Source organism: Lycorma delicatula, chromosome 9 (assembly GCF_047948215.1).
Source record: "Lycorma delicatula isolate Av1 chromosome 9, ASM4794821v1, whole genome shotgun sequence".
In the NCBI taxonomy this organism is placed as follows: domain Eukaryota; kingdom Metazoa; phylum Arthropoda; class Insecta; order Hemiptera; family Fulgoridae; genus Lycorma; species Lycorma delicatula.
This window is the reverse complement of record NC_134463.1, coordinates 76656071-76668911: the sequence shown is the minus strand read 5'-3', so window position 1 is coordinate 76668911 and position 12841 is coordinate 76656071. Positions and strand designations below refer to the sequence as shown.

General features: G+C 26.2%; 1 protein-coding gene across 4 annotated transcripts in view; it reads right to left on the bottom strand.

Moving 5' to 3' along the window:
• The window catches only part of rho-5 (rhomboid-5), a 552643-nt gene that overhangs the window by 50956 nt on the left and 488846 nt on the right, over positions 1-12841 (bottom strand). For all 4 annotated transcript variants that reach the window (XM_075375248.1, XM_075375249.1, XM_075375250.1 and 1 more), the window contains 2 exons: positions 12414-12680; positions 8868-9039 (listed from right to left, as the gene is read on the bottom strand). In XM_075375248.1, the coding sequence (XP_075231363.1) occupies positions 8868-9039; positions 12414-12680 (439 nt within the window). The remainder of the gene's footprint in view (positions 1-8867; positions 9040-12413; positions 12681-12841) is intronic.

Genomic DNA, 12841 nt, shown 5'->3' with positions numbered 1-12841 from the left:
AATATGCATTGTGGAGTCTCTGGGCTATGATTACAGAGCTCCAAACCAGAGGTAGTTGAAGCAACTTTATGAAAGCTGACGCTACAGTGCTAGCATGGTCTGGAAGACTAACTACTGCTATTTAGTTACTTTTTATTTGTAATTTGTCTTATTGCATTCTTTTTTTGTTCAAACATTGTCTACATATATATTTTTATAATCACACTGTGTGTATGCCATATGAATAAATAAATAAATATATACCTTTTACAGAAAGTTTGTACCAGCTAAATCAAATCCATTTTTGCACCTTTCTTTAGTAAATCTATAATGTTTTGAAATTATTTGCTCCAGTTTTTTTATGTCTTCTGTTTCAAATTCTCAAAAGATCTTTTCTGAATTCATAATTAAATTAACTTTCCTATTATTCTGACACTTTACTGTACCCATAACCTTATTAGGATTGTAATCATGATTATTTTAAGATATCTAGGCAAGATCCCACCTCATAATTGAGATTACATTACATAAAATCACCATCTCTTGTCAGAAATTATTAGTTTGTTTAAATTACGATTTATTAGGTGAAATCTGGTCACTTTATTTTGAAAGAAATAAAAAAACATCTTATTTATTCAAATATAATTTTACACAACCATATTAATGTGCAAGTAATTGGGTCAACATTCCAATTATAAAGTGAAGGAAAGTGAAACTAAATTCTCCATGATGTTTTTTTCTCCAGTATGAAAAATAAAATATTGTTTATTAATAAATTAATTATAAATACCTACTACTTTTTAAAAAATGCATGTTTGTTTTAAGTCTAAGTTAAAAGTACATTGAATAAATAAATAATGTTCCAATATATTTTAAACAAAAAAAAAAAAAATCCATTTTATAGAAATTCTTGAAGTTAAAACACAATTATTTATAGTTTAATATTTTTACAAAAAGGCTTATTTATTACTTATGTATGGTATTTATTAGTAATTTTATCTGTGAGCAAATTTTTAACTTTTATTCAGTTTTCTTATTGTTCAATAAAAATATAGGAAAACTCCAAGTTATGCTATTTGTTTATGTTATATTCTGAATAGAACAATAATAATAATCATCTTACAATAAACTCTCATACGTACCAATAAATATTAAATTTAAGAAATTAATAAACATTAGACTGTAATACATTAATATGGTGAACAAGAATGAAAGGAATATAATAAATTTATCATAGATATAAAAAAAGATAATAATTACTCATTCTTAATGATATTTAATCTACTTTTAATGAGAACTGTAATAATCATCTTCTGACCTTTTAATCAATCATTAATCTTCTACAAGCTTATTTATTATTATTATTATTATTATTATTTATGCACCTTTAGTGCTGACATCTCATAACATAAATATACATGAAAAACTAAACATCTATTAATTAATTTTAAATATCTAAATTTAATATCAAATTTATTTATGAATTACTTAAGAAATCCGAATAATAAGTCGATCATATCAAAGTTAGATTAGATGAAAGAATTTTAATAACAGCTTAAAAAGTTGTTTCAAAAGAACTTTTTAAGTAATTATAAAGTTGTTATTTCTTTTAATATCTTTTACCATTATTACTTTTGCTTTTGTAAGAACATTATTTAAATTAGCATACTTTTCTTTTAACTTAATAAAACATCCATAAGTTATTTTGTATGTTATAATTTATGGAATATTATAAACGATATTAATATTTCAAATTTAAATATTTATAATAAATACTTCTTTTTGATCATTAAAGGGAAATTATTTTTAATTGTTATTCAATGTGTGGTGGAGGTATAATATTTTTATAGCAATAATTTTTATCTAGAAGATATTTTGATCAGTTGCATATTGTTCTGAGTACAAAAATAACATTTTTGAAATGAGGAAATTTACATTTCTGTTTTTTAAACATTTTAACTTCTGAAATATTTTTAACTGAATAGTTACATAACAAAAAAGCTTGATTAAGCCCATAATGAATACTGCTTTCAAGAAAGGTGAGAAATCTGCATCTCATAAAAATAAGATAATGAATGCAGATAAATGATATTAAGTAGCAATTACCAAACAAATCTAAGGCTCCCTAAAAAGTAGGATATATATCATCGTAAATGTAGGATATATATATGTATATAGATGATTTATTTCTTTAATGTATCATTAATATTATTTTCTCAGTGAATGTAGTTAGAATAACTGTATTAAATGGGAACTCATAGTGATGATGTCAAAAATGGAGTAAAAGGTTTTTTTGCAAATCTTTATATTTTAGGGTCCAACTAAATCATCTAGGCCAAAAAAAAAACTCATCTTTGTATGTATGTGTGTTGCACTGCCATTTTTGGCCTTATATGTCGGGTTTGACCTAACTGATTTTGATTAAATTTGGCTCACATATTTCTGTACGTGGCGCATTGATAAAAAAATGAATAAAAGATGAAAAAAGTTAATATAATCAATGCCCATTTATCACATTAACTTTTTTCAACAAAATTCATCAAGAGTGTGGGGATGTCATGAATAAACTAATTTCCATTTTATTCAGAGGCATTTTAGAGAAAACTTTATTAAAGTAAATTTGTTTCCTACAATGTATACATAAATAATAAAGAAAATAATTTTTAAAAAATCAATCCCACCTTTTAAAATTGAAATATATATTTTTTTGTTCTTTTCCTTTAGTTCCCTTTGGTTAAAATATTTTTCAATATCTTTTTGAAAGTTTATACTTCATACATAGATCTATCGAGGAATGTATATAATTTTTTAAACTGTAGACCCCGAATCTACAATTTAGAAATGTTTTTGATAATTTTTTTTCTTATTTTAGGCTTTATTGAAGGGAGTATAAGATTTTGAGAAAACTTTACTTAAGCAAATTTGTTAAGCTTCACCTATATATGAATATTTTAAAAATATTTCTTAATATTTATACCCTACCTCTAAAATATATATATATATATTCTGTTTTTTGTTTTTTTGTTTTTTGGCTCTAATACTTCTAATTTTTATTATTAACAACTGGAGAAATCATGCAATACTTCGCCAGTATTTGTATATACAAATTATACATGTGTGTATATATATATATATATGTCACTGTGCTGTTACTCTGTAACCCGGTATACATATATAAAATAAATAAATATACACACATACACATATATATGCTTGGGGATATGCATGCCCAAGTTCTTAAAAGAGGAAATAAACAAGGACATAATAAAACTGCTACAGAAAGTGAGTTAAGGACCCTTGGAGTAAAAGAAAATAATGATTTTTTACTTTAAGTTTACCAATCACATTTCTGTGATTTTACTGTAAAAATACTTTATTAGAATGACATCAGGTCTGTGCATCATTATCCTTTAACCAAATAATGACAAAAATATGTGTTAGTTGTCCATGTAAAAATGTAATTATTTGTTTAAAAAATCTTCGATTTAAATTATATTGAAAAAATCTACCTACTATTGGATTACAAGAAGAATTTCCACCAAAAATAAAAAAAGCATTACCATAATTGGTCCATTTGTTTAAAATGTGTAATTACACTATAGGCAGTAGATACCAGTGTATTTTGGTGGTTGGGGTTCAATTAACCTTATGTCTCAAGATTGATTGGACTAAGTCTGTACAAGACTAGACCTCATTTACATGTCATACATATCATTGGACCATGGGGGATTGCTTATTGTTCATTAGTTGAACAGATTCCAACATAAACATTAGGAAAATAAAAAAAAAATATTTATGTCTGGATACCAAACGTAATAAATATGATCTTGAATTTTATTTTGTTTCATAGTAAAATTCAATTTATTTTAATTTTATATTATAATAATTAAATGTATTTTAATTTTAATTTACTTTAAGTTAATATTCTATTTATTTTTTCAATAAATATTTTATAAAATTTGAAAAGACTTACTCCGATGTGGATTTTTTTTTTCCGATGTGGAAAATCTACTCAGTTTTTTTTAATAAGAAAATAAGTAAGTGAAAAATAAAATAACAAGAATTCTTACTATTTACAGCATTTTTGCATCAAATGCTAATAAAAAAAAAATGTTAATCATAAATATTATGAATCATAAAATTTTCATTTTGAAATTTTTTTTACACAGCTAAACAAAAAAATAGTTTACTTTCTTTTCATAGAAACTTTTTTCATGAACTAGTTCTTTAAAATTATTCTTATTGTCGGTGAAGTAAAAAAAACATTTAAATGATATAAAAAAATCTGATTTAACCAGAGTGTAAGAATAAAGAAAGGTTAAGAGTAGAAGTAAAAATAGAAGAAGGATATATTAACATATGATTTAAAAGGATGAGATATAAGTAAAAAGAAGCAAATTCAAGTGGAAGGGTGATGTATAACAGATATGATGTGGGATGTAACTAATGAAACAGCAAAAGGTAGTATAAAAGGAAGGTAAATGCACGGTGACCAGATTACATCCACTGAAAGAATCTAAGCTACTGCAGAGAGAAAATCCTCTTTAATCAAAAGTTTTGTACATCTCAGATCTGTGACATCAAAACTAGTTTTTGATTAAGTAAAAACCTTAGTAAAAATGTAGTAAACCAAATTATTCATTGTAAAATTTGATAGTAGCAAAATACTAAAATATAATAGAAGCTTTTATTCAAACAAAAAAATAAAAATAGAAATCTTTTATCACAATTTCATTAAAAAAATTGAGTGTTGATGAACTTCACATTACATAACCAATATGAATAGAGCCAGGGTATTTTTTGGGAGGAGTCAATTTTCAGAAAACAGGAAATTCCAATATGGAAATCCATAATATAATAGAAATTAAATTAAATGTAGAATATTATAATATTTTCAAACATTCATTTCAGATATATTTTGCCAGTATTTTCAAAAAAGATAAATTTTCATAATAAACACTGCATGGAAAAAAGCAAAGTTTATTCTGAAAACGGCATAGTTTCATAATATTTTTTTTTCTATATTATGAAGAGGAGGGTCCTGACTTCTTGGATCTACCTCCTGGGAAATCTTTCAAATAACCACACATTATCAGGAAATAATAAACAAAATTCTTCTAAAAAATTTATATTTGTATTATAATTTATATATTAAAGAAAGGAGAAATACTGTACAAAGAAAAATAAATAAAATTTCCAGATTCTCAAGACATAAAAGGCTGTAGTATAAACTTATAAATGAAAACAATACAAGCCTATAATATAGACAAAAACTCACATCTGTCAACCTGTCAGCAACAGGTAAAACTCTACCTTCATAGATATAAACAAAAGAGCAGTTGCCCAACAAAAAATTAGCTATATGCTAATTTCATCTATTAACATTATTTAACTTCATAATAGAAACTAATATAATATAATAACTGCTACCTCTTTCCATTAAGCAAAGGTTTTAATTTACATTTAAAACAAAATAATTTTTTTACAGCAAAGTATAGTTTTTTATTTCTTTTATATATTAAAGGAAGGAGATTCTCACATATTTTAAAAACTGGAAATACATGAAACAAAAGATGAAAAACAGCCAATTCCATAATTAGAATGAATTCTGGGACTGACAAACTTCAAGGTTAACAAGCACCTGAGGGTATATTACTTTCGATTGCATGATGGTGAGATTGGGGATGAAATTGAATTTTCTTTACATTTTGAGGTATCAGGTGTATATGTAAACTGTAATAATATAGAAAGAGAGGCCTTAGTGTAAAATTTGTGGCTCAAAAATATCCAACATTTCTAAATAAATTTCCCTGAAATTTAGATATACTGTAGTATTGTATCTGAAGTTGTGCATATGAAAATTTGATGAAAATTGGTTAAGGTTTTTCATTATGCTCAATTTAAGGTCGACAACCGACAAAATAACTTCAATTTAAGATTTTGTTGGTGATGTAGTGGTGTATTTTTCATTTGTGCTTACATAGTGAATCATAGATGTGAGTGAATTTTTAAATTTTATGCTTATGTGTAGGGTCTACTTATTAACTGAATGTATGTAGTGCTCTGCACTCATAAAATAGTACATTTCTGACTGCAAAATAGTGAGGATGTTGAAACGAAATATATGTCATCTTGTACAAAACTGCACAAGAGTTTTTATAATATATACTTAATGTATATTTTCTTGACAAAAGGAGTATATTAATTTGAAGCAGCTTACATTATTTTTTCAAGTCTTTGTTATGACTGTGATGCATATTAACTCCTAAATTATAAAAAGCATTTGTCATGGTTACAGTTTCTCAGAGTAATGATGTTCATAATGCATATTGAAGGTTTTGCCTATTTAGCAGTATACTATTTGAATTTTGATGGTATGGTACATTGATGTTCAATAGTATATCTAGTTAAGACAACGATGAGAAACTCTTTTTTTTACATTTCCAAGTATGCTATGTGTCAGATGTTTAATATTATTTTTGAGAATAGGTATTTCATTGTTAAGTGTTGCATAGGTCTCTTGTTTTATCGTCTAGATCCAAAACTGTATATACAATTATTTTATATAAAAAAGGTAACTTTAACATATCTAAATTATTAACAACCAAATCAGACATTTTTAATTTTATACAGTGCTTTTTTTGTAAAATGGTATATAGATAACTGTGAATAAGATGCATTCAAAAAGCAAACAAATTTTCAAATAAAATTATATTAAGTGGTAAAAAAAATGTAACATTATATTTATTTTTGATAAATTTATAATCTTTATGTCTATGAAAGTTAATTTGAAGATTATTTTAAAAAAAGTTATTTCGAAGTTTAAAGTTTTAAACTTTAGAATACATTTCAAAAGAAGCTAATTTTTTAGATTTTCTGTTAATTCTTCTCAAGTAATTACAAAGCAAACAAAAAGATTGCAACAAAACTACTTAAAAATTATTTACATATAAAAAATTGACAAAACACCATAAATGTGTTAAAACAAAAATGAAATAAAATAATTAAATAAATATATTTTAAAACAATAATGAATAAAATTTATTTACTAAAAAAAGATTTCAAATTTTATATGCATTTCTTAGATTGTTTTCAAATTTTTGTTATGTTGAGATAAAATAATATATTAATGAGTTAATATGGATGAAACTTGGCAATGGAAAATATCAAAACCTATAAATTATGAAAGAAAGGTTATTGTAAAAAATACTCAAATAACCTAAATCTGTTTTAGAAAAAGCAAATATTTAACCAACTTTATGAGACATGATGACATTAATTGCAACCTTCTTTGAATTAAAACAAACAAACCAGAGAAAAATAGCTAGAGAGACAGTAAAGTATTGTACTTGACAGGGAAAAGAGGGAAAACTTGAAAACGTTAAGTTAGATAATACTAAATCTTATAGAATTAAAGTGTAATCCTAATATGAATAGAAGATTCAGTACCACAGTTAGTAGAAGGTACATATTTGCATATCCATTGGTCTGTAACAGACTTTTGTTGATATATTGGTTTGTAACAAGCAACAAGGGAATTTCACTCATATGTAACCTCAACAACCAGAATAATTAGATACATAAATAACCTACATGTATCTAGATGAAATTCAACTGCTAGACCACTCTTACAAAAACATACAAATAAAAAGCAATTGCAGCAAACAAAGATGCCAAAATCACATTTTACTGAACACTTCTAAAAGGTGTTTACACTAATTTAGATGCGATTCTATTCATTTTTTTAATGTTTTATAACAGTAGATGCATAGATGGACTCACTATCACAATGTCAGAGACCAAACAGTCAGTGGGAGCAGGTGAAAGTGTCTCAAAGAAAGCAAAAACAGTCCCATCTGTAATAAAAGTCATGGCTACAATTTTTGGAATTCTTGTGGTGTGGTGCTCATAGACTACAAGGGAAAAAGCAAGACCAGGTAGTATTATGCTATACTATATTATATTTTAAGGAGTATTATGCTTCACTGGACCAACTGAAGTGAACTATTCAGGCTAAACAATCACATCTAGGAAAAAAGAAAGTGCCCTTTCACCACGATAATGTAGCTGCACATGTGTCTTGGGTTGTTGCTTCAAAACTACATGACCTATGTTTCGAAGTGCTTTCATGTGTCATATTTGCCGGATTTGGCCCCCCAGTGATTACTTTCTCGTTCCAACTTGAAGAAGTTGGAAATGGCTTGCTTGAGAAAATTAACTTCAAACGATGAGGTCAAAGCTGAACAACCACTTATTTTGCAGAGTTGAACAAATCATATTATACTGATGATAATTAAAAGTTGGAAAATCATTAGTCTAAATCTATCGAATTGCAGGATTTTTCTAGGTTGAAAAATAAGATTTCTGAAAAATCTTGTGTTTTCTTTATCAGGCCAAGAACTTTCTGAATGGCTTTAGCATAACAAACCATCATCTTATAGTACTTACTGTTGTAAAATGCGTAGTTATTGAATGTATGGTAACTCTAGATAAATTATGCTACTCCAATACTTGGAACATAAAAATGCTAATTTTTAATTTTCAAAACCTGTGATATTGGTTACTTTGGATACTGGGGTTAAATTAATAGTACTACCTCATATAGGACCAATTTGAGGCTAGACAAGGCAAACTGCCATAGTTTAGTGGAAGTTAAAATCTGATGTGAAGCAGTTTAAATCTGAAGTACAAATAAAGAAACACCACAAACATTAAATATCACAAATTTAATGGATGTAAGCTATCCAAATACATAAATATTACCCCAGAAAAGAATTTTTATCCATGTTCAACTAAAGCTGAAAATATTTATTAGTAATATAATTTTTTTACATAATTTGAATAATTTATCCATTCTATAAGCTATTTATTACATTCTATAAACATACTTGTGTGCTAGATGGGGCAGTTGTAGAAGGGCACAATGGTTGAAATTCTGATCGAAGTTGGCCATATTTGCGAGTGCAGAGACGTTTTCTCCTTTCTAACCACCTGGCACGTTCACTATCTTCAGTACCCTCATGGACACCAAAAAATACAGCAGTCTCACGTTTAATATAACTGAAAAAAAAAATTTGTTTAAAGCATAACAAGAAATAGTAACTTATAATAATGAATGACATATTAAAATATCTTTCACCGATGAATAATTTAAATAATATAAATTACTACTATAATCTGAACTGTAACATCCATCATGGAAAATGAACAGTGCTGAATGTGTTTTCCCTACTAATGGAATGAATAATGTTCTGCCAATTCCAACTTGTATTCTAATCATTATCGTTTCTTTTTTAGTAACACTGATGCTTCAAGTATTGCATTAGTGAAAAAATTCAGTTTAAAACAAAAATAAAATATATTTTTAATACATTTTAGTGACTTTTCCATTCTTAAGAATAGTCAGTATGAAATTTAAATAATTTATAAACTAAAAAAAAAAAATTAATTTAATTATGAAATTATGGTGATAAAAATATTTTTAATGTAGGCTCGGTTATTATAGCAGTGCATTAATATTGCTCCTACCATATTGCATGCTTATTGTAAATAAAACATACATGTATATTTAATAAATACATATACATTTGTTTAATGTAAACAAATTTTACTTTCCATAAAATTATTCCATATTCATCCTGTTGATTTATTTTACATTATGCCCACACGCACGCTGACATCTGATTAATGTGTACTCATTTGCAAATTGTAATATTATATTAAAACAAAATTTAATTAATTAACAATCCAATTTCACTTTAAAAGTAAGTTATTTTTTAAATACTTAACATTAAATATACATTAGATTAATAAATCAAGTAGATAAGTAAAAAAACTTTACTTTATTATTCTATTTTGATTAAAAGGTTTTTTTGTTAAATCTCTCTATTTTTTCCTGTTTAGCCTTCGGGAATCACCATCAGGTATTACTACAGAGGATGAATGAGGATGATATGTATGAGTGTAAGTGAAGTGTAGTCTTATACAGTCACAGGTTGATCATTTCTGAGATGTTTGGGTAACTGAAACCCAACCACCAAAGAATACCGGTATCCATGATCTAGTATTCAAATCAGTATAAAATCAGTATGTGCCTTTATTAGGACTTGAATGCTGGAACTCTTGACTTCTAAATCAGCTGATTTGCGAAGACGTATTCACCACTAGACTAACCCAGCGGGCATTTTTTGTTAAATTTATATATCTTTAATATCACTCTTCTTAAAAGCCAAGAGGAAGTGAAATAAAAAAAAAATTAGCTGAAGTTCAAAGATTAACATACAACAGAAAAAAAGGTAGGACTACACTGAACCAATCAGACATCTGTCAAAAAAAAAAAAAAAAAAAAAAACATAATATAATAAATTCCAAAACTATATAATAATTTATAACTAAAAAAAAAGATAATAAAAAAATCACAGTTGGATTTGATTTTTACCGTATTTAGTTTGTTTTATATATATAAACCATTAAACAACTTGAAGGAAGTTAAACGGGAACAGGTATAAACAGTAAAAGTGAATAAAATCGAACCAATCAAATATAAATAGGAGTATGTTTACAGAAACACACCCAATACCTTTGTGCAAGATCAATCAAACTGTCAGTTCTGTTCCACAACAACCATTATCTTTTATACATAAATAAACATTCTAATATTTACAAATCATAACATGGCTTTCAAAACTTCCTCTTCTAATAACTCTTATTTTAAACATTTCCATCATATAATTAATGTATCACATTTAACACCTTAATCACTACTTAATAAAAAACAAATTAACACATTACTAATTTTATAGAAAGAGGTGAGTACATGTGCGTAGAGTGTAACTCTACGTCTTTATTTATCAGTATTGTTTATTGCAACATAATTTTGATTAGGATAAACAATTTTAGATTAAATTTTCATCTAACATTTCAAAAAAGTTCTTTTGTATCCTGGTTAGGCGTGATGACATTTTTCATATGCTACAAATTTCCCATAAACTCATAAAAAAAGTTCTTTTGGATAATTCAACAACCAGACCATTAATATTTTTAATTAATTAAAACCTATTTCAGTTCAAAGTTTTTTAATATATCTATTAAAACAACAGAGTAACAGAATATTAAATAGTTCTTATAAATTTTAATTGTAAAACAGAAAAAAAGTTGTTTAATAACATTTAATCTTACATTACATGTTATTTAATGTAACTTTATAATAAGAAAAAATATTTAATCTACAAAAAGCTACTGAAAAGATATTCTAAATACCTCATCACAAGTACTTAAATATGATAACAAAAATGTATTATTTTTTGACAAATAGAAAGTTACTTATAGCTATTTTTAAGAAAAATTTTGCTGCTACACAATCTCTCCTTTTTATTTCTCCAAAAGTATTTTCATTCGGTACGATTCAATCAAATAAACTTGCCAAGATAGTAAAGTCTATATTTCATACAGTGAATGCTTCAACATAAAAAGACTTTTACTAACGGATATCCAATTAAACAGTTTCTTTTATATTTATTTTACAATTTTTTTTTCATTTGAAAGAGCAGAAATCTATCATTTCAGAAATAATTATTTTGTAACATATTTTTGCAAATTTCTCACCACAATCTTTAAATTCAGTAACTATGAAGAAGAGTAATCATTTTGTACAATATCTCAATCTTCTCCCTTCAAGTTAATTCATTTTGTTTGCCTTTCCTATGTTCGTAAAAGTATAAAATTTTTTCACTTATTCTGTAAATTAAGGATTGGAAACAATTAAGGTCTTGATTTATAAAACATAATTATAATTTCACTTTTTTCAAGCATTTCATTACGGAAATGTTTTAAGAAACCCAGAAATATGTATATACTGTAAATAAAAAATACTTAAGCCAACTAACTCTTATCCTAAACTAATTTAATGATGACTAATTTTAATTTATGATGGTTCAAGTTAATTGTTTTTAAAGACCCGGAAATAAGAATATTTTTACTAAGGATATAAATAGCCCATTACAGATGAATAATTTTATATTAAAAGACCCTAATGTGGTAAGAAATTTCTTTTCCTTCAAATACTTAAGAGCCACCTAAAAATAAGTTCAGGATATATTAAGGTAAACTTCTCCCCACCCTACAAATTATATGGTGCACAGAAGAATCCATCTGAACATAAAAATGCTCATTCATCAAGCCCTATTATAATATTTTAGAATGTAACTCTAAAAAAATTAGATTGGTCAATAAAATCCAAAATGAGGAAGTGTTAAGATGACAAAAAGAAAAAAGGTTATGGCAGAGAAAAAGGGGAGAAAACTAGGTTGGGCAGCAGTTTAAAGCATTCAAGTTAGCTATTTTCTTATCTCAAAAGATAATATAAATCCATCAACATCAAAATGATACATTATTCTTAATAATATCTTTTTTAAAAATGAATTTGCTATTCTTACTTTTTAACTAATTCAGTCATTGAAGAAGTAGGATATACTCTTCTTCTACTCGCTACAACTTCATCTTGTGTTACAGGCATTGATTGTTGATGTTGCAATGTTCGTCGTTGTATTATACTGGTATTAGTCGATGTTTCAACTGGAAGTGAAACACTCTGTTGTACCATCGGTTCTTGTACTGGCAAAGATACAGATCTCTGGTATGTTGTCATGGGAACAGCGACCGGTACAGGCACTGGTGATGCTGGTTCCATACTGACCGGTGTCCTAAATAACAGAAACAAAGCTTATATTATAATGCTGATAACTATCAATAAAATAACATTGTTATATTTAAATAATACATATATTAAGAAATTTTTTTTAAATCTGAAACTAAAAACTAACAAATGCACAAAAAATATAATATTCTCTGCAGAGTTCTCTTA